This window comes from Lytechinus pictus, chromosome 11 (genome assembly GCF_037042905.1).
Source record: "Lytechinus pictus isolate F3 Inbred chromosome 11, Lp3.0, whole genome shotgun sequence".
In the NCBI taxonomy this organism is placed as follows: Eukaryota; Metazoa; Echinodermata; class Echinoidea; order Temnopleuroida; family Toxopneustidae; genus Lytechinus; species Lytechinus pictus.
This window is the reverse complement of record NC_087255.1, coordinates 14,382,958-14,405,379: the sequence shown is the minus strand read 5'-3', so window position 1 is coordinate 14,405,379 and position 22,422 is coordinate 14,382,958. Positions and strand designations below refer to the sequence as shown.

General features: G+C 34.7%; 1 protein-coding gene across 1 annotated transcript in view; it reads left to right on the top strand.

Moving 5' to 3' along the window:
• The first annotated feature begins 3,179 nt into the window (after nt 1–3,179).
• Nucleotides 3,180–22,422, top strand: part of LOC129270853 (uncharacterized) — a 95,219-nt gene continuing 75,976 nt past the window's right edge. The window contains exons 1-11 of the mRNA XM_064107025.1: nt 3,180–3,189; nt 5,460–5,630; nt 6,256–6,354; nt 7,850–8,185; nt 8,539–8,637; nt 10,650–10,991; nt 11,346–11,444; nt 12,978–13,319; nt 14,337–14,435; nt 15,933–16,271; nt 16,621–16,719. Coding sequence (XP_063963095.1) covers nt 3,180–3,189; nt 5,460–5,630; nt 6,256–6,354; nt 7,850–8,185; nt 8,539–8,637; nt 10,650–10,991; nt 11,346–11,444; nt 12,978–13,319; nt 14,337–14,435; nt 15,933–16,271; nt 16,621–16,719 — 2,035 coding nt within the window. The remainder of the gene's footprint in view (nt 3,190–5,459; nt 5,631–6,255; nt 6,355–7,849; nt 8,186–8,538; nt 8,638–10,649; nt 10,992–11,345; nt 11,445–12,977; nt 13,320–14,336; nt 14,436–15,932; nt 16,272–16,620; nt 16,720–22,422) is intronic.

Genomic DNA, 22,422 nt, shown 5'->3' with positions numbered 1-22,422 from the left:
CCTGTGGTGGTATTCTTGGTGCACTATATACAGTGTGCTAGGTGCAGTGTGCGGGTGGTGCGTGTGTGTCCCTCTTACAGCATCTTAAGGGGAGGGGGAGGCAACATTTGCTGAATGATAGGCAATGTTGCTCCCCGGAAGCCAGCTATAGAGGTCGAAGTTACAGCAGCGTTTGGGAGAGTATTCCAAATACGGATGGTTCTTGGGAACATACTGTACATGTAGCAGTTCACTCTACAAAAAGGCTGGGTGTACTTGAGCTGATGTCCAGTGTGTTGTGAACGTTGTGGACGAGAACTGCTGCTTAACTTAATCTGATGTGGCATGTTGATGTAAACATAATTGTGATGAATTTTGTAGAACATCTCACATTGGCTAAGAAGGCGTCTGTGTTGGAGAGTATCCCAGTGAAGAGTTGACAACATCGATGTTACACTGGATTCTCTGCTATAGTCATGAAGGACAAACCGAGCACCCTGACGCTGAATGTTCTCAATAATGTTTACATCTTTCTGTATGTGAGGATTCCATGCACATGAAGCATACTCAAGTTGAGGTCTGACAAGTTGCTTGTACGCAATGTCTCTCACTTTCAGGTCACATTTACCCAATGCTCGACGTATGATTCCAAGAGTACGAGCAGCTTTGGAGGATATCTTCTGTGCATGGGAGTTCCAACTCAGGTTGTCTGTGATGGTCACACCGAGGTATTTACAGGAGGTTGCCGTTGGAACAGGTTGGTCACTGATGGTAAAGTTGCATACCAAGGGTTGTCGTTTCAATGAGATACACATGTGGGCACACTTCTTGACATTGAAGGACATATCCCACAGTTTTGCCCAATCTGATAATGTTGAAAGATCTCGCTGGAGAATTGCGTGGTCAGCTCTTGTCTTGACCTTGCGATACAGCACACAGTCATCAGCAAAGAGTCTGATTGGTGATGAGATGCATTCACAGATGTCATTGATGTACAGCAGGAATAACACAGGCCCGAGTACTGAGCCTTGCGGCACGCCTGAGAGTACACTGGCTCGTGGTGAGGATGTTCCATCAACATGAACTGACTGAGATCTGCCTGATAGAAAAGCTTGGATCCATCCATGCATTTGACCAGTAATGCCATAATACTCCAATTTGTAGAGCAGCTTCCTGTGTGATACCTTATCAAAGGCCTTACTAAAGTCGAGAAAGAAGGCGTCTGTCTGACATTGCTGGTCGATGTTGTATGCCCAGTCATTGATGGCCTCAACAAGTTGCGTTTCGCATGACAGTCCCTTCCTAAATCCATGTTGGTTTGGGTTGATGATGTTATTCTTTTCCAAGTATTTTGACATGTGGCTCAATACAATGTGCTCTAGGATCTTGCAGCAGATGCATGTGAGTGACACCGGTCTATAATTGGCTGGGTTACTCTTGTCGCCAGACTTGTAGATGCTGGCCACTTGAGCTCTTAGCCAATCACTTGGAAGAATTCCCTCATCATAGGATTGTTGGAAGAGATGAGTAAGGACTGGGCTAATCTCATCTGCATAGTCTCTTAACATTCTAGCAGGTATTTCATCTGGACCACTGGCTTTGTTGGTGTTAAGTTCTTTCAGTTGTTTATTCACTCCTCGTAAGCTGATGAAGAGATCTTCAATTGGTGTGTACGGTGAGGGACCCTTGTCTGGTAGTACCGATGAAGTATTATCATGTGTAAAAACTGAAGAGAACTGAGCATTTAGAGCATTAGCTTTCTCCTCATTGGATACATAGGAAACATTTCCCACTTTTAAAGTTGGGATTCCTACCGACTCTCTCCGCTGAGCTTTGACGTACCTCCAGAATTTCTTTGCGTCAGTCATAAGACTTCCTCCAACAACATTTTGAAGGTATTCACTGTGAGCTGATTCTTTTGCTCTTTGAACAGAATTTCTCTTTGTTTTGTATGTTTCCCAATCTGAATGTGACCTTGAACGTCTTGCCTTCTTGTATAGCCTGTCCCTCTTATTCATTTCCCGTATGATCTTCGAGGTGATGTACGGGTGGCTTGTCTTGGGCCTCGAGTTCCTGTGGGGAATGTGAGACATGATTGACAAAAGAGAAGTCTTGAAGAATATCCAATTATCTTCTACAGAGATGTCTTCAGGAGATCTTTCAAAGTAGTCATATGACATCTGAGAGCAGCGCTCCTTAATGTCTTGTTTGTCAGCTTTGTCATACTGGTAAATTCTCCGCACTGGTTTTCTTTGGAGTTTGGGTCGCATATTGATGTCAAACAGGGTGATGTCATGGTCACTGATCCCAGGTTTTGTTTGGGTATTATTCACAGCATCAGGTGTAGTTGTGAGTATAAGATCTAAGATATTTCCAGAGGCCGGTCTTGTAGGCTCCCTACCCATCTGGGTTAAACTACATCCATTCACAAAATTGAGGAAGTGAGAATGAATTGCATGAGTTCTAGGATTCGATGTTACAACTTTACACCAGTCAATATCCGGTAGATTAAAATCTCCCGCTAGGACTAAAGCAGGCAGTTTCCTGTGCTTTCGAAAGATAGTACTGATGCTACCTTGTAATTCGTCAATCACCTCATCCTTAGAACCGGGTGGTCTGTAGAAGCTACCGAGATAGAGCAGCCCTCCTTTGACAAAGTCTATGGAAGCCCAGCATACTTCTGCAGAGCAATCAAACTCAGGACGCCTGATTGAAGCCAAGTCCCTCTTCACTGCAACAAACACACCACCTCCAAATGCATTCCGATCCTTTCTGTATACTTCATAGTTTTCTGGAAAGATAGAATATGTCGGCACGTCAGCATTCAGTTTTGATTCGCATCCAAGTATTATGTCTGGATCATGTTGGGCAAGAGCAGCCTGGAAATCCATTTTGCTCTTCTCAGACTTCAGTCCATTGCAGTTAACTTGCATCCCACGAAGCTTTGTTCGACGAGATTTGGACTTCTTCACTCTTGGGGCGTTTCTCAATGGCGTTGAGGTCAGCCGAGGAGAAAAGGAAGACCTATCTACGCTTGAATTATCAGGACTTGACGGACTAGAGGACTCGTCAGTCATGAGAGGGGTAAAGGAATTCGATGTGTCAACAGAGATGAAGGTTTTGAATAACCCATGCGAAAAATTTGGAAGTCCACAACTGCAGATCCAGGAAATGTTAGAGTCATTACACAGTGCTTCATAATGGCTGTCAGTAATTCCCATACATTGGCAATGAAACCAGACATTACAGTGGTCACAGGCTACACCAGCATCATCATCTTTAACTTCATGCCCACATTGGCCACATGGGAATAGAACCGTGTTGGGTCCGGGATTAAGCTCAAGTCTACCACTCAGGAGTAGAGAGAGGATTATCATTTTTCTACTCCTCAAGCATTTGCCATCAGACTCTAGGAGATGACCTACTTCTGGTACATGTAATCTGTTGTAATTCTTTCTTTGGTAGTTTCTCCTCAATTCAAATGGAGTTGATGAAAGGATGCTGTTGATATTCTGCTCTGCTGAGTTCGAGCACAATGAATCATAGATATGAAGAGTTAAGAGTATCAGAAATGATAGCCTCAGTAACAGTGGCTCCATCATGGAGAAAACACGGTGTAAGGGCAGAACGTACAAATTCCACAATGATTCTCTCAGTAATTATTCCAAAGAATTGGAAAAAGAAAATACCAAATGACTCCAAAAGCTCCAATAGCCAATAGGTACATGGAATTGTTGATCCTTCTCACTGGTGCATACTAATAGTAATACTAATACTAACTAATGGCAAATTTTTTCAAGTCCATAAAATAAATGAAGAACAGTATAAAAATTCATAAAAAGCTCACAAATCCTGTATCTCTCCACTGGCCACAAAGAGTAAGCATAGCTTAACTGAAGTAAGGGTGTACTTTTCAGTTCTCAATGATGATAAAAAGCAAGTTCTCACCTCTGCTCACCTAGATATTTTGCTGTCATAACATGTCACAAAACACAGTTACTGGGACTACACCAAGATGGCTGACCTAAGGATCTCAGTATGTCCAAAAAATTGCTGGATATAACTCCTCATCAACATCAGAATATCCCTAAAAAAGTACTTCCAGGTCCTTAAATGAGAATGAATACTGGCCACAAGTAAAAACTGTGAAGATAAAAACTCCAAAAAGTGAAATTTTAGGAAAGTTTAGGACACACAACCACTGCCCTGCACACACAGCACACAGCACACAGCAGTATGTTGAGATTTGCTCAAAAACTTTTGTAGATTTAATGAGAATGTGTAGTTTATTAATATCTTTGTATTCCTCTTTTAAATACCTTGTTGAAGAGATTTAGGTTTAGATTATACTTTGAAAATCCATCACACTTTCCAACGAAGGACCTTGCGTATCTTGAATTCACGCGGAAGTTCTCTGCGGTCGATATCTTCAAAATATTGTCTTGTGACACGCAATTCTTAAGATGTACTCATGATTATGACTCTACGAATTTAGAGTATTTTCTTAAATCCAAATTTATAGGATTTATTGTTGTTTAACATATTTACAAGCCAGTTTAGTTATGCACTATTTTTCCTACTCATTTGATGTGGTATGGTCACAAACTTACGTGCGAGTTGGCTCGCGGATTGATATTTCCAGGAATTTCGGTGTGATCCGCCGCCCGGAGTTTACACGTGTTATAGCAGGGTTTCATGACGTTATTGTTTATCTTTCAGTAGTATTGATAGTTAATGTTGTCTTACAGTTAACTCTTGTTACTTAGAACTGATGTCTTTAAAATTACATTGCTTACACAAAATTCGTGAAATAATAATTCAATCACCACTAATATTGATAATTGTTTTTCAAGTGAATTTTATTGATTCAGAAGGGAAACAAAACAATAGGAATTTTCTGTTACAGTTTTAGAGATTTAACTGATTAAATCTATACCTTTTGTTATTTTGAAGACAAATATATTTTTCACAGATGTTTGTTGCTAGATAATTATGATATATTTTCATATAGGGTAGATTTGTTGGAATTGGGAAACAATGATATTAAGACTGAATTAGGAAAGTTTCATTAATTCTCTCTTATTACTTTCAGTTAAATTCTACCTTTGACAGCAAAATGGTTAAAGGGCATGATTGATTATTCCTTATGTCTTTAATGAATATTTTGGGAAAGAATGATGATACATGTACAGAAATGCTTTCTTTACTAAGATATGTTTATCCTTTATTGTTTATTTACAGGAATCTCACACAGTTGTTGAATAACTGAACACTACAATGTTATTAGACATAATCTAATAAATGGGAGCATATAGTTCACAGACGCCTTCCTTGTAGTTCATTGCAACAACGTGTCAGAACTTACGAATTCGTGACACCCTTTATTAGTTTAGAATTGGAATAAAACGGATATTCAATAGTTAGGGCTTTGTTAGAATCATTGTTACCCGGGCATCTTTTTCGTCTCTCTCTCTATACAGAAAACTGTGTCATAGATGCAATTCCTTTCTCAAACCAAACAAGGGTTGATTTAGTGGACCATGGTGCAAGTATCGTTGTTGCTTGTAACACGGGCTACTCCACCGGTATGGGCAATCTAACAGAGCTCATGTGTGATAATGGAACACTTACTGAACCTCCTGTCTGTTATGGTAAGATTGGAAACCTTTTAAATCTTTATTTGTGTCAGTTTAAATATCGTAATGGAAGATGGAGACATGTTACAAAGTTATAACAATTGATTATCAAAGTTTTGTACCAATCTATAAAATATTATTTCAAAGTCATATCAAAGTTCATTGACACTAAATGACCTTTGCCCTTGGTCATGTAACTTGTAACTCAGATAGGATGTTGAGTAATAATTGATTACCCTTTATGGCCAAGTTTTACGAACTAGGTCCATATGCTTTCGAAGTTATGCTGTCATTTCCAAAACTTAACCTTCTGTTAAGATTCGATGTTGACACCGTCGGCGCCGCCGTCGGAAAAGCGCCGTCTATAGTTTCACTCTGCTATGCAGGTGAGACAATAAAACTTAAATATCATCGAAAAGGAGCAACCTACGTATGAATGGGCGTTATCTATTCTAGATCTTTATGTATAGGTTGATGTTTCCTTGTGTGATATGTTTCCCTCATTACTCAAAACAATATTTACAAATACCTGTTAGTATGATAAATATTTCAAATGTGAATAACATGTCAACCTTAGTATAATCCTTTTAATCGAATTATTTCTGAATATCATTCTTTATTTTCTTTCTTACTTAAACAGAGATTTTTCCTTGTTCACTATCAAACACGGACGTACCGATGGCGGTGGTTTGTGATGGATATTACGACTGTGATCATTACGAGGATGAATCGAATTGCAGTGAGTATCAGCTTCTTTAATTCCATACTCACGGCCGTAAAACATTTAAGAGGGGGAGGGGGCTTAGTAAGGAGGCGGGGGGGGGGGGGGTCTGGAGCTCTACAATCGTCTCGGTTCCACGGTCACTGATGTCATATTTCTACTAACATTGACAGATCTCCATTTCAAAAATATTTATAAATTTCTTTAAACAATTTGTTATTATTTGAACGAATACAAAATTATATGCAGTTTATTTACTTTGAATGTGTCAGTTCGGTTTGTAACTTCGTGATTATTCTTTTTTTCCCAAACTGGCAATTTCATACATAGACCTACTACTGTTTTTCACAATTCACACGTACAACCGTTAATAGTCCTCAAATATTGTTGAAAAGATCAATGCACAATCGTATCCATTTGAAACTGAATTTCTTCAATACATCTTTTTAATTTCATATTTCATTTTTAGATTATGGAATACCTTCAATATGCAAATGAGGCAGGTTGCTAGCTTTTTTTTAATAAAGACGTTGAACTTATTTATTTTATCATGAATTTTTGTTCAAATTACTTGCTTTGGACATTAAATTTGTAATCTTTGGATTATTATCCTTATTTTCTATTTTTAATGGCTAATTTGCATAATATGCAAATTGATTTTAAGGCATTGGGATGAATTCTCATGCTTACTGATCGTAGCATATAAATGTTAACATTTGAACATTATTGAAATGTTGTCAAGCAGTCTATATGAGAAAAATCACAATATCTTGACATTCTTTTATTTTCATCAATATGTGCATAATATGCAATGAGGTAGATTTTTTGCATTTTTGATTAAAATCATTGAATTCAGTAATTCATCATTAACTTTAATTCAAATTAGATTGTTTTGAACACTTGATTTGCAATCTTTTGATTAATTCCCTTCTTTTTCAAACTTTTTTACGGCTAATTTGCATAATATGCAAATTTCATAAATTTCCACTGCTCGGATTTTTTGGGACTTTGAGTATGTTGTTTAGGGGACCTTCCTGGAAAGCATTTCAGTGGAATATCCCATGTTGCAATTAGTGGTCGGTTACCCCCCCCCCCCCCCCTATTCTGGCTAGACTGACTGGACTATTACGCACAATTAGACCGACTGGCATATAGACAAAAAATGTCATTATTGTTGTTAATATTTTTTAAGAACAAGATACACATTCATGAACTCATATAATTTACATAAGGTAAAAGTAATCATACTGTATAAGGGTGAATTTCATTTTTATCGCTTGTCCGAAATATAAACAATCAAAATTTAAGTCGAATTTACATAACCTCTGGGATTCAATCACCTATGCAGTAAAGAGTTTTCCTGGAAGAGAATCCAATCAAAATTCGTTCAACGTTCTCTCGAGATTAATAGTTATAATTTAGTTCACTCAAATAGGATCTAGAGCCATCGCCATATTTATAGGTCTGACTTTTTTTTACTTTCTTCTTTTCTGAATCAACTCCTACGATTTAGATAATCCTGTTACACACCTAGAGAAAGGCCAATCGCTTACTATAAGCACGCCATCTTACACAAGAGGATTCTACAATACAACCTTGTTGAAATCGAATACTACAAATGGATTTCGAATTGTGTTCCATTATTTGTATATTAGTTATCGTGATGAAATCCGAATAGGGACAGGGAACGATCCATCCGATATCCAGTCTATCGTTACAACTTTCAGTGGTATATACTACTCGGATCATGTATACATAGATACCCATAAAATGTGGGTTGTTGTTATAGGATCGCAACAGAACAGTTATATTAATCTGAACATAATCGTTACTGCCATCGATTTGCTTAGTGAGTATTTGAACTTCATTTATTTCCAATATTAAATGTTTTGTTGTTTCAGTTTTTTATTATGATTTTTTATTATAACATTTGCATTAGAGCCTAAATGTAATAAGAATTTCATTACATTACGCCATGGGTGTCAGACCAGACTCAAACAAAATTGAAATGTTACCATACTGCAAGAATAAGAAATATTACCATGGAGCATGGCATTACGATAATGTCCAAACTAACACACAATTGTTCTATTTATATCATTATTATCATAACATGTATAATGGTCAGCAAACTCATTGAATAATGCATACATGTACATTGTGGTTAGCATCAGTTTACGATTTACTTTTCTTCAATTTCAGATTCCTTTCCTTGTACGTCGTCTTACATGAACGTGTCAGTGACGTTGGTTTGTGATGGATATTACGACTGCGATAATTATGAAGATGAATCACTATGCGGTAAGAAATACAATAACTTTTTTTACACTATGATTGAGCTGAAACTGTATCAGTCACCAACGCATAAACCATACTTACAAAACACATTCACACATTTCGCAAATAAGAAATAAAAGTAAAAGATGGCGCTGGTAAGTTTAATGATTGGTTGATGATAAAATATTGGGCGTGTCAGAGATTAAATAGTTGACGTCCTTACATAGATAAGATCATTTTCAGAATATCGATTTAAAAGAATTTTAGCGAGCTGTTACCTTGCTGAGTTACAAGAATATTTACAAGAAAAGTTAGGAGAATTTTCAGAATACCACCCAACTTAATTATTTGATAATGACAACAACTTCAAGTCAACTTGTACAGACTTTCCATTATATCTATTACTCTTGTCACATGACATTAGATCCACACCCTCCAGCAAATTGAAAAATAAGGAAAATGAGTGAACGTTATTTCAAAGTACGGATATTAGCGTCGATTATTACTATTACTATTATTATTATGATTATTATCATTGTTCTTAATATTATTATTGATTATTGAAAAATCAAGGTCAATTATTTGATAATAATAATAACAGCTCCAGGTCAACTTGAATCAAGTTTTTCCATTACATTATAGAGACTCTTCTGCTCACATAACATTTATCAATCGGTTCCTTTTTTAAAAGGATATTCAGCGCACGCTCCTCTACCCCCCCCCCTCCCCGCCCAAAAAATAAATAAATAAATAAATAGAATGTTTCTAGAATGTATATCCTAGCTTTAGGTCATCTCTTCTTTTCCAATGGCGACTCCTAATTAACTGACAATATCGATAACCCTGGTCAAGTTGCTTTAAATCCATTATGCCAAAGACTCCTGTATTCATACCTTTTAGTGTATTTACACATAATTTGTGACTTTGAAATTGAAAGAACTTTGTTTTTCCATTTTAGCCATGCAAAATACAAAATAAATATTTTAGGCATGCATATAGCATATGGTTATGTATTTATAGTAAAGGTTGTTCTTTCGGTTGATTGATCTCAAAAGTGATTTAGTAATCCAAGGGTGGAGTGGAACCTTTTTATAATTTGATTTTCTGTTAGTGGTAAAAGGAACGTGAGTATCTAGAGAAGAGTTTAATTTGAAGATGAAAAAGTTATATGCGTCATCAACGTCTGTTGATTAAAAAACAGTTGACCAGTCTGTTGTATTTAAATTATTAATCAGATTGTTTATGTTGTCATCAGTTATCTTTCGAAATGGAGTATTGAATGCTTCTTTCATGATAATTTTATTTGTAGATAATTTAGCAAAAATTGGAAAGTGATCAGTAATGTCACTAAGGATAATACCGGCTTTGGGTATTGACTTTCATTCAAATCAAATTGTTCTCAACACTTTATTTGCAATCTTTTGATTATTTCCCTTCTTTTTCAACATTTTTACGGCTAATTTGCATAATATGCAAATTTCATAAATTTCCACTGCTCGGATTTTTTGGGACTTTTAATATGTTGTTTAGGGGACCTTCCTGGAAAGCATTTCAGTGGAATATCCCATGTTGCAATTAGTGGTGGGTTACCCCCTATTCTGGCTAGATTGACTGGACTTTAAGCCCAATTAGACCTACTGGTATATGGACAAAATATGTCATTGTTGTTGTTAATAATTTTTTTTTAGAACAACATACACATTCATGAACTTATATAATTTACATAAGGTAAAAGTAAACATATAATAGTGAATTTTATTTGTATCACTTGTTCGAAATATAAACAATCACAATTTTAAGTCGAATTTACTTAACTTGTGCTGAAATCGAGAAAAGACGGTGCTTTGGGATTCAATTACCTGTGCAGTAGTCACCAGCTTTCCGGGATAAGAATCCAATCAAAATTCATTCAACGTTCTCTCGAGATAAATAGTTGTAATTTAGTTCACTAAAATAGGATCTAGAGCCATCGCCATATTTATAGGACTGACCTTATATTTACTTTCTTCTTTTCTGAATCTACTTCTACGATTTAGATAACCCAGTTACACACCTAGAGGAAGGCCAATCACTTACTATAAGCACGCTATCTTACACAGGAGGATTCTACAATACAACCTTGTTGAAATCGAATACTACAAATGGGTTTCGAATTGTGTTCCATCGTTGGTATAGTAATTCTTATGATGATGAAATTCGAATAGGGACAGGGAACGATCCATCTGATCTCGAGTCTATTGTTACAACTATCTATGGATATGATTACTACGCGGATCATGTATACATACATACCCATAAAATGTGGGTTGTTGTTATAGGATCGCAACAGAACGGTTATATTAATCTGAACATAATCGTTACTGCCATCGATTTGCTTAGTGAGTATTTGAACTTCATTTATTTCCAATATTAAATGTTTTGTTGTTTCAGTTTTTTTATTATGATTTTTTATTATAACATTTGCATTAGAGCCTAAATGTAATAAGAATTTCATTACATTACGCCATGGGTGTCAGACCAGACTCAAACAAAATTGAAATGCTACCATACTGCAAGAATAAGAAATATTACCATGGAGCATGGTATTACGATAATGTCCAAACTAGCACACAATTGTTCTATTCATATCATTATTATCATAACATGTATAATGGTCAGCAAACTCATTGAATAATGCATACATGTACATTGTGGTTAGCATCAGTTTACGATTTACTTTTCTTCAATTTCAGATTCCTTTCCTTGTACGTCGTCTTACATGAACGTGTCAGTGACGTTGGTTTGTGATGGATATTACGATTGCGATAATTATGAAGACGAATCACTATGCGGTAAGAAATACAATAACTTTTTTTTACACTATGATTGAGCTGAAACTGTATCAGTCACCAACGCATAAACCATACTTACAAAACACATTCACACATTTCGCAAATAAGAAATAAAAGTAAAAGATGGCGCTGGTAAGTCTAATGATTGGTTGATGATAAAATATTGGGCGTGTCAGAGATTAAATAGTTGACGTCCTTACAGAGATAAGATCATTTTCAGAATATCGATTTAAAAGAATTTTAGCGAGCTGTTACCTTGCTGAGTTACAAGAATATTTACAAGAAAAGTTAGGAGAATTTTCAGAATACCACCCAACTTAAGTATTTGATAATGACAACAACTTCAAGTCAACTTGTACAGACTTTCCATTATATCTATTACTCTTGTCACATGACATTAGATCCATATCCTCCAGCAAATTGAAAAATAAGGAAAATGAGTGAACGTTATTTCAAAGTACGGATATTAGCGTCGATTATTACTATTACTATTATTATTATGATTATTATCATTGTTCTTAATATTATTATTGATTATTGAAAAATCAAGGTCAATTATTTGATAATAATAACAGCTCCAGGTCAACTTGAATCAAGTTTTTCCATTACATTATAGAGACTCTTCTGCTCACATAACATTTATCAATCGGTTCCTTTTTTAAAAGGATATTCAGCGCACGCTCCTCTACCCCCCCCCCCTCCCCGCCCAAAAAATAAATAAATAAATAAATGGAATGTTTCTAGAATGTATATCCTAGCTTTAGGTCATCTCTTCTTTTCCAATGGCGACTCCTAATTAACTGACAATATCGATAACCCTGGTCAAGTTGCTTTAAATCCATTATGCCAAAGACTCCTGTATTCATACCTTTTAGTGTATTTACACATAATTTGTGACTTTGAAATTGAAAGAACTTTGTTTTTCCATTTTAGCCATGCAAAATACAAAATAAATATTTTAGGCATGCATATAGCATATGGAACATGCATGCATCTGTTTTCTAAGTATATAAATATCACCTCGGGTCATTTAAAAAAGAAAAAATCACGAACACCAAATGCAAAATACAAAGGCCCATATTCTGAAGTCGGGTTTAAGTTTAACTCAGGTTTAAAGTTGTGGTTTAAGTATGGGAAGCCAAAAGTATCAAATCTGTTATAAAGTTGTATGTTTCTTATGTTTACTGTGCTATTTCCAGATTCATCGATGGTGAAGCCAATAATCTTTTTATACTTCCTAGACAATTATGAATGATTTGAGAGCCAAATGAGCTGAAGTATGATATCTCTACTATTAGTGATTTATGTAACAATTGGCTCGCCATACTTAAACCACAACTTTAAACCTGAGTTTAAGTTAAACCCGACTTCAGAATACGGGCCAAAAAGTTTAGATCTTCTTTATCGGATAGCTCTCCAATAGCGTAAGCCGTCAACAAAGCATAGGATCTAACAGAGAACTATCTACGCCAGAGAAGTAGTGTATTGTATTTTTTTATTTGCTACACTATTTTTAATATTTTTATCCCACAGAATATCCCTCAAGCTATCTTCAGACAGGCGAATATTTTATCTACGTCAACAACGTGACACGCAAAGGATCATACAATGCCCACTTGTTTCAAACAAATGTTACGAATGGATTCCAAATTATATTCAGGGATTTATATCTCTATTTTGACGAAAAAATCCAGATAGGGACAGGTACTGATCCGTCTGATCTACATTCTGTCATCACAACCATCAATGGGTATAGACATTGCTGTCCCAGTGACGTTTACGTAGAGAGCAGTGATATGTGGATTGCTATCATAGGAAGCATCGAATACCCCCTGCTTGAACTGAATGCTGAGATTAGATCAACTGAAATATTTGGTAAGTGATTTTAAAATGATAAATTTCATGTTTGTCTCGCAATGATGCACGTACGGATAGGTATAATGATTTATTTATCTATTCATTCATTTATTTATTAGAAAACATTCATACAGGATAACAAGATCAACTGAATTGCTGTTTTATATCAATGTCCTGATTTAAAAATATTAAAAACACATACATTTGCAATATCATGATGAAAAATGCATATAAATATAATATTTAAAAAAAATATCCACACTGATGCAAAAGAGACAATTCAACACTGAAGGAACTTACACAGCGACGGCACCTCGAAAAACCGAATCAAGTTAAAATTTCATTGAACAAAAAAGCTCTCCAAAGGGCAGCCACTCCACAAGCACCCAAAGCGCCAAACTGGCACCCTATCCTTCAGAGTGTATGGCACTAAACAACCAGACACAAAGTTTGCAGCTATATAATTTTTTTAGCTACTAAAATATGATAAGTGAGATTCAGATCAAACTAGTAAAAAAACAATGAACTAGATCCATACACTTTCAGAGTTTTGATGGTTATTCAACAAATACCCTCACATGGCCAAAGTTCATTGAACTTAAATGATATTTTACTTCGGTCACGTGACCTGAAACTCACACATAATTTTTATTGATAGTTGATTACTCTTACATGTATGTCCACTTTTTGTGAACTAGAACCATACACTTTCAGAGTTATGGTAATTCAACACATACCCCCAACATGGTCAAAGTTTTTTATTAATTAACTCTCGAGGCCATTATGAATCAGAAAGCTAATGCAATTTTAAGACAAAACATTGTTTCACTATCATCCCTTATTAGTTTCGAACTGAAATAGAATGGATTTTCAATAGTTAGGGCTTGCTTCATTGGTACCCGGGCATCTTTTTCTTCTCTCTCTCTCTACAGAAAACTGTGCCATAGATTGTTTTTTTAATGTAAATAACATGTCAACCTTAGTTAAATTGAATTATTCCCGAATATAATTCTTTATTTTTTCTTACTTAAACAGAGATTTTTCCTTGTTCACTATCAAACATGGACGTACCGATGGCGATGGTTTGTGATGGATATTACGACTGTGATCATTACGAGGATGAATCAAATTGCAGTGAGTACAAGCTTCTTTAATTCCACACATAAGGGCCGTAAAACGTTTAAAGGGGGGGGGGGCTTAGAAAGGAGGCGGGGAGGGGGGCTGGAGCCTTTCAATCTTTTCGGTTCCACGGCCACTGATGTCATATTTCTACTTACATTGACAGATCTCCATTTCAAAAATATTTATAATTTTCTTTATACAATTTGTTGTTATTTGACACCCAACAAATACAAAATTCTATGCAGTTTATTTACTTTGAATGTCAGTTCGGTTTGTAACTTCGTGATTATTCTTTCTTTTCCCAAATTTGCAATTTCATACATAGACCTACTACTGTTTTGCACAATTCACACGTAATACTGTTAATAGTCATCAAATATTGTTGAAAAGATCTATGCACAATCGTATCCATTTGAAACTGAATTTCTTCAATGCATCTTTTTACTCCTTTAATATTTCATTTTTAGATTATGAAATACCTTCAATATGCAAATGAGCCAGATTTGCTAGCTTTTTTAAAATAAAGACATTGAACTTATTTATTCATCATGAATTTTTGTTCAAATCACTTGCTTTGGACATTTATTTTTTAATCTTTGGATTATTATCCTTATTTTCTATTTTTAATGGCTAATTTGCATAATATGCAAATTAATTTTAAGGCAATTGGAAGAATTATCATGCTTAGTGATAGTAGCATATAAATGTCAACATTTCAAATTTATTGAAATGTTTTCAAGCAGTCTATATGAGAAAAATCACAATATTTTGACATTTTTTCCATATATGGATGCTTATTTTCATCAATATTTGCATAATATGCAATGATTGAATCATTGAATTCAGTTATTTATCATGAACTTTCATTCAAATTAAATTGTTTAAACACTTAATTTGCAATCTTTGGATCATTTCCCTTCTTTTTTAACCCTTTTGCGGCTAATTTGCATAATATGCAACTTTCATTAATTTCCACTGCTCGGATATTTTGGGACTTTTAGTATGTTGTTTAGGGGACCTTCCTAGAAAGCATTTCAGTGGAATATCCCATGTTGCAATTAGTAGTGGGTTACCCCCCTATTCTTGCTAGATTGACTGGACTATAAGTCCAATTAAACCGACTGGTATAAGGACAAACATTGTCATTATTGTTGTTAATCTTTTTTTAACAAGAGACACATTCATGAACTTGTATAATTTTCATAAGGCAAAAGTAATCATATAATGGTGAATTTCATTTCATCACTTGTTCGAAATACTAGTATAAACAATGACAATTTTTAAGTCGAATTTACATAACCTTTTCTGAAATCGAGAAAAGACGGTGCTTTGGGATTCAATCACCTATGCAATAGTCACTAGCTTTCCGGGAAGAGAAACCAATCAAAATTCATTCAACGTTCTCTCGGGATGAATAGTTATATTTTAGTTCACTAGGATAGGAGCCATCACCATAAAGGACTGACTTTTTTTACTCTCTTCTTTTCTGAATCTACCCCTACGATTTAGCTCATCCAGTTACACACCTTGAGGAAGGCCAATCACTTACTATAACCTCGCTATCTAACACAAGAGGATTCTACAATACAACCCTGTTGAAAGCAAATACTACAAATGGGATTCGAATTGTGTTCCATCGTTTGAATCTTAATTATGATGATGAAATCCGAATAGGGACAGGGAACGATCCATCTGATCTCGAGTCTATTGTTACTACTGTCCATGGATATGCATCCTACGCGAAAGATGTATACATAGATACCCATAAAATGTGGGTTGTTGTTATAGGATCGAAACAGAACAGTCATATTAATCTGAAAATAAGCGTTACTGCCATTGATTTTCTTAGTGAGTATTTGAACTTCATTTAATTCTAATATAAATGTTTTGTTGTTTCAGTTTTTTATTACAATTTTTAATTATAACATTTGCATTAGAGCCGACATGTAATAAGAATTTCGTTACATTTTTACGCCATGAATGTCAGACCAAACGTAAACAAAATTAAAATGTTACCATACTGCAAGAATGAGAAATATTATCATGTTGCATGGTATTACGATAATGTATAAACTAACACATTGGTAATAATTTGTAATCATTATTATTATTATCATGGTTTGCAAACTCATTGAGTAATACATATATGTACGTTGTGGTTAGCATCAGTTTAAGATGTACTTTTCTTTAATTTCAGATTTCTTTCCTTGTACATCGTCTTCCATGAACGTGTCAGTGACGTTGACTTGTGATGGATATTACGACTGCGATAATTATGAAGACGAATCATCATGCAGTAAGAAATACAATAATATATCTTTACATTATGATTGATCTACACTCTAAAAACACTGAGTAAAATTTCACCCAATAATTGGGTGGAAAAAGAACATGCACGATTGCCCAGGGTATTTTTTGCCCCATATTTGCTAATTTCAACGCAACATTGCTTAAAAATTTACAAAATATTGGGTATATATTTTTACCTAACCAACACGCATGTTCCCATTTTACCCAATATTGGGTAAACCTTTTTTAGAGTGTGATAGTAAACGCATACACCCCACTTACAAAACACATTCACACATTCACACATTCCCCTAACACCCACCGCAGACCCACACCGACCGACATGTTTGGTTTATCTTGCACTGCATTTACACGCTGTCACAGCTCGCGGTGCAGAATCGGCTCGCGTGGCAAAAACCTGAAATGATCCGCGCACCAACAATTACGTCATAATAAAGCCAACGCTGGATCCGTGCGCTTCCAAGTACGTCATTACCGTTTTTATATTATGATCATCATTATCATTAACCGTATCAGACATCTGAGCAGGGCAACTTTGAAACATTGTTGTCTGCTTAAGACTGGGATCAAGTGGCCAGTCAATAAAATTCCAATTGTTTATCCACAGGCCCAATTTATTACCCGCTCAGGAAAGTCAATGAGAAAATGCGTGGAAATGTAGCGGGCAATAAAAGGCAGCACTAATATCCGGGTATTCTACGCGTTTTTGCACGCGTCCTTGAACCGCGCAGTGCTATACGTCATAATGGTAATCAAGTTATGACAACGCTGGATACTGCGTCCCTAGGCCAGGGACGCGTCATTTCAATTACGTCACAATGGTAAAGTTCAGAGGCCCAGTCTGCTCAACATGATAAACTAGATTCTCATTCTAAAAATGTAAAATATCTAAATTTTAACGATTTTGCTCTAGATGTCTGATTTGGCTAATAATAGCAATATTGACTGGCCTGGGGGCGAAAGGACATATATCGCCCTCACTAAATTAATATCACCCTCGTCTACGACTCGGGCGATATATGTCGTATCGCCCCGAGGCCAGTCAATATTTTTTTTTTTTTTTTTTTGTACCTCTAAACGAGGGATTTATTCATAATTCATCACACATGTCATAATAAACTTAACATCACAATACATTTAACATTTTCTCCGGCAATCTCTTATCTGGCTTCTTCAATTCTTTGTTTGTAATTATTCTATTTTCCATTTCTCTTACAAAAAGGTATTTCAAACTTGAATCTCTTCTATCTATACCATATCTATTTCTATTATGCAACCTTTTATGTATACACCAAAAGGCGACTGTCATTGTTATATCTGTATTTACATCGGTATTGATTTTTAGTAAACAAAAAGTATTCACATGAATTTTGACTTTAAAAGTATACATAACAACACTCTTAACAAAAGAAAAGAACTGTTTGTTCAAATCACATTCAATAAAAGCGTGTATTAAGTCTTCTTTTACGTGACAGTGCGGACAATATTTATCGTCAGCAAGACCCCATTTAAAAAGATTACTTCTAACGGGTAATAAATTGTATAAAAGTTTAAAATTAAATTCTCGTAAACGAAGCTCACCTATACATGTCAAATTTCTTTTAAACACAGAAAACCAGTGAATATCAGTCTGCAGTATACTTTCCCAAAAGATACAACATCTATTCGTATAATTCGGTGTTAAACAAATCAGATTATAAAAACGTTTACTACTTATGTCACTCACTGCAACGAGCCTTTCTCCAATGAAAAAAGTAGGAGTTTCAAGAAAGTAATTTAAATCATTCGCTGTCTGTATATTTATATAAAACTCTTTAAACCACACTTTTGGAATAGCTTTCTTTAACTTTGCATAATCAAATAACATATTCTGCTTGCCTTTCTTTGTTGTAAGGCGAGCTAGAATTTTTTCCATAGAAACAAACTGTCCTTCCTCAAAAAGATCCTGTACATAAATAATCCCACTATTGAACCAATCTTCATAAAACAAAGACTTATTATTCCAAACAATGTTCTTATTATGCCATATCACTTGTTTGTGAATATACATGTTTTTAACAGAACCAGTTTCACATGTAGTATTATTGTTTACATAACTCCATGCTTTTAAGATTTCCAGATAAAAATCAGGTATATGAACACTTCGAAAGTCTAATAAATTATAATCATAATTACAGTGCAACAAAAGATTTAAGCCACCGATACGATTATAAAAGTAATGAGAAATGTCTTTCCATGGACCTTCACTATCATCTAACAGTCTTCCAAGCCATCTTAAACGAAAACTGAGTATTTGTTTGGTGATATCAATCATTCGTAATCCACCTTGGCTATAGTCTTGTGAGAGTGTACATCTTTTTACTTTTTCAACCTTAGAATTCCAAATGAAATTAAAAATTGATCTATTTAGTTTCTTGATATATATTTGCGGAGTCACATCTACTGTCATAAGATGAATTACCTGACTCAAAGCAAGCGATTTTACAACGGTAATTCTTCCGAAAAAAGTTAAACATCTGCTCCTCCAGTTATCTAGGAGTTTCTGTAATTTCGACAATTTGTTTTCCCAACTTATTTTGATTGAGTAGTAGAGGTCCGTGGATATAAAATACCCTAAATATTTAACAGGCTCTGTTGTCCAACTTAGATTCAAGTCAGAAAGATTCCATCTTTTACTGGTGTCCCCAATAAAAAAAAACACAGTCTTGTCTTTATTTAATTTTGGACCTGCAATATTTCCAAATAAATCTAATTCACTTAATATATTAAGTAAAGACGGTTCATCTTTAACGAAGAACAGAGTGTCATCGGCGTACTGTAAAAGTTTTAAGACTGAAGTGCATCCTTTAAATTCAATACTTTTAATTCCATCATTTTGCCTTATTCTATTTGCCATAAATTCAGCTGCTAATATAAACAATAGTGCCGAGAGGGGGCAGCCTTGACGTATCCCTCTTTTCACAGAGAATGTTTCCGAAATCCAACCATTTACAATAACCGAACTTGTGATATTAGCATAAAGAACCCTTACCCACTTCTGAAAGTAAGGTCCAAAATTCATTTTTTCTAGACAACTGTTTACAAACTGCATATTAATAACATCAAACGCTTTACTGAAGTCTACCAACATGATCGCTCCAGTTTTCTTATTCTTTATTGTATAGTGAATCACATCTTTTACGAGTCGTACATTATGGGCCGCCAGTCGACCTTTAACATAACCAGTTTGATTTGGGTCAACAATCCGAGATATAACTTTTTGTAATCTGTGGGCTAACACAGCTGCTATGACTTTATAATCACTATTTAAAAGTGTAATGGGTCTCCAATTCTTTAAATTAAGTCTGTCTCCTTTTTTTATGTAAAAGTGTGATGAGACCTTTCCTCTGAGTGTTTGACATGGTTCCATTACTATAACATTCATTCAGTGCTTCAACAAGCATATGACTAACGTCGGACCAAAACACCTGATAAAATTCGACGGGAAATCCATCACAGCCGGGAGCTTTATTATTTTGCATGGAGAAAATCGCACGCTTACATTCCGAAACTGTCAACAAACCTTCACAAGAATTTTTATCATTATCATTCAGATACGGTACATTTTGTGATTGTACATATTCTTCAAAACTATCATCATTTATATTTTCATCAGTATATAAAATACTATAAAATTTCATTGTTTCTTTTAAAATATCATTTTCTTTATTGAGTATTCTTTTCCCATCTACTGATCTTATTTGGTTTATACCTTTCCGAGAAACGTTTCTTTTTTCCAAACTTAAGAAATACTTTGAGCTTCTTTCGCCTTCTTCCATCCATTTTACTCTTGCTCGAATACCTGCACCTTTTGATTCAAATTTATAAATAGTTTCGAGTTCTTCTTTTACTGATTTATAATTCATTTCTGTTTCAATATCATTCTTTTTTTTTTCAATCTGTTTTCCAAGAAAATCCATTCTTTCCTGTAAAAAATCTTTTCTCTCCTTTTTCCTTTCCTTATTTTTACTGCAAAATTTTTGTGTAAATTCACGAACCATTATTTTCAATAGTTCCCATTTTTCGGAAGAAGTAAAATCTTTAGTTTGAACCTTACATATAATATTACGAACGTTGTCTTGATAGTTTTCATCTTTCAAAATACTAGTGTTCATTTTCCAATAACCAGGACCTTTATCACTAAATTGATATCACCCTCGTCTACGACTCGGGCGATATAAATCTAGTTTGGGCGATATATGTCGTATCGCCCCGAGGCCAGTCAATATAGTTTTATTATTATGACTGTTATTACTATTGTTATTTGTTATTATATTAAAGATCAAATATTGCACTTGAAATTCAGATAGTTTCCGTCAATGGACTTTTTGATACCTTTAGATTATTTTCCAGACTCATGCCAAAATGAATGATCATCTATACTAGAAGGAGGAGACTCTAAACATTATAGTGATTGGTCATTTCTGTATCATATTTGATTTTAAATTATGATTTCATTTGAAATATGAAAGTACATCCGGAATTCTCGGTTTCGTTTATTCTGGGACACACTTTATTTATGACCCTTGTGTAAATGAACTGCACCCATATGCACATTCTCTATAAACCCTTCAACCCCAAGAACGAAAGTACAACATGGTGAACCTCATACGCTTAAAAACTATCATTCTAAAACAGATAGAGATCACGCCAAGAAGTTTAATTTTTTTTTTCTTTCATAGAAAGATTTTATTCAAAATCAAACACGAAAGCAATTAAATTTACAGAAAAATCATGAAGCGAACATGTTTACAACAACTGTACATGCGTACTATTATCTAATGATAAAACAAAATTATGATGTTTTTGACTGAGAACCATTTTGACCCAAGAACGAAAGTACAACATGGTGAACCTCATACGCTTAAAAACTATCATTCTAAAACAGATAGAGATCACGCCAAGAAGTTTAATTTTTTTTTTCTTTCATAGAAAGATTTTATTCAAAATCAAACACGAAAGCAATTAAATTTACAGAAAAATCATGAAGCGAACATGTTTACAACAACTGTACATGCTTACTATTATCTAATGATAAAACAAAATTATGATGTTTTTGACTGAGAACCCTTTCAATTTCACAATAACGTTTCAATACGTTCTTAAAAGGGCTAAAACACAACCGATCACCCGTACAACGTGTCGAAAAAATATAATATTTAGCGTAAAGAATATAACGGTTCACAGTAGAGTATTGAGCGTCAGGGCAACCAAACAAAAATAAATTCTTATTCAAATACACGTCATTGTTCAAATAAGAGGTTTGGAAGTTTTGAATAAATTGTTGAGTTACAGGGCAGTCCCAAAACAGATGTGAAATACTTTCAACAGAGGAAGAACAAAATGTACATAAATTAGATTCACACAAGCCAATATCGTAAAGATGTTTGTTCACCCCTTTTATCCGATTGAAAAATTTATATTGAAATTAGCGGAGTTTTGTTGAAAGACAGCATTTAACGGGAATCATATACAATCTGTTCCAGTTATTAACCGATTCATTTAAAATGGATGCCCATTTTTATTGCGAAGTAGGGGACTTTAAGATTTTATCAACATAAATTCTATGGATAAACTTGCATACCTTAAAAACATTATTTAAATTTTACGACAAATCTTCTTGAGTTGTTCTACTGTCAACAAGATGTTG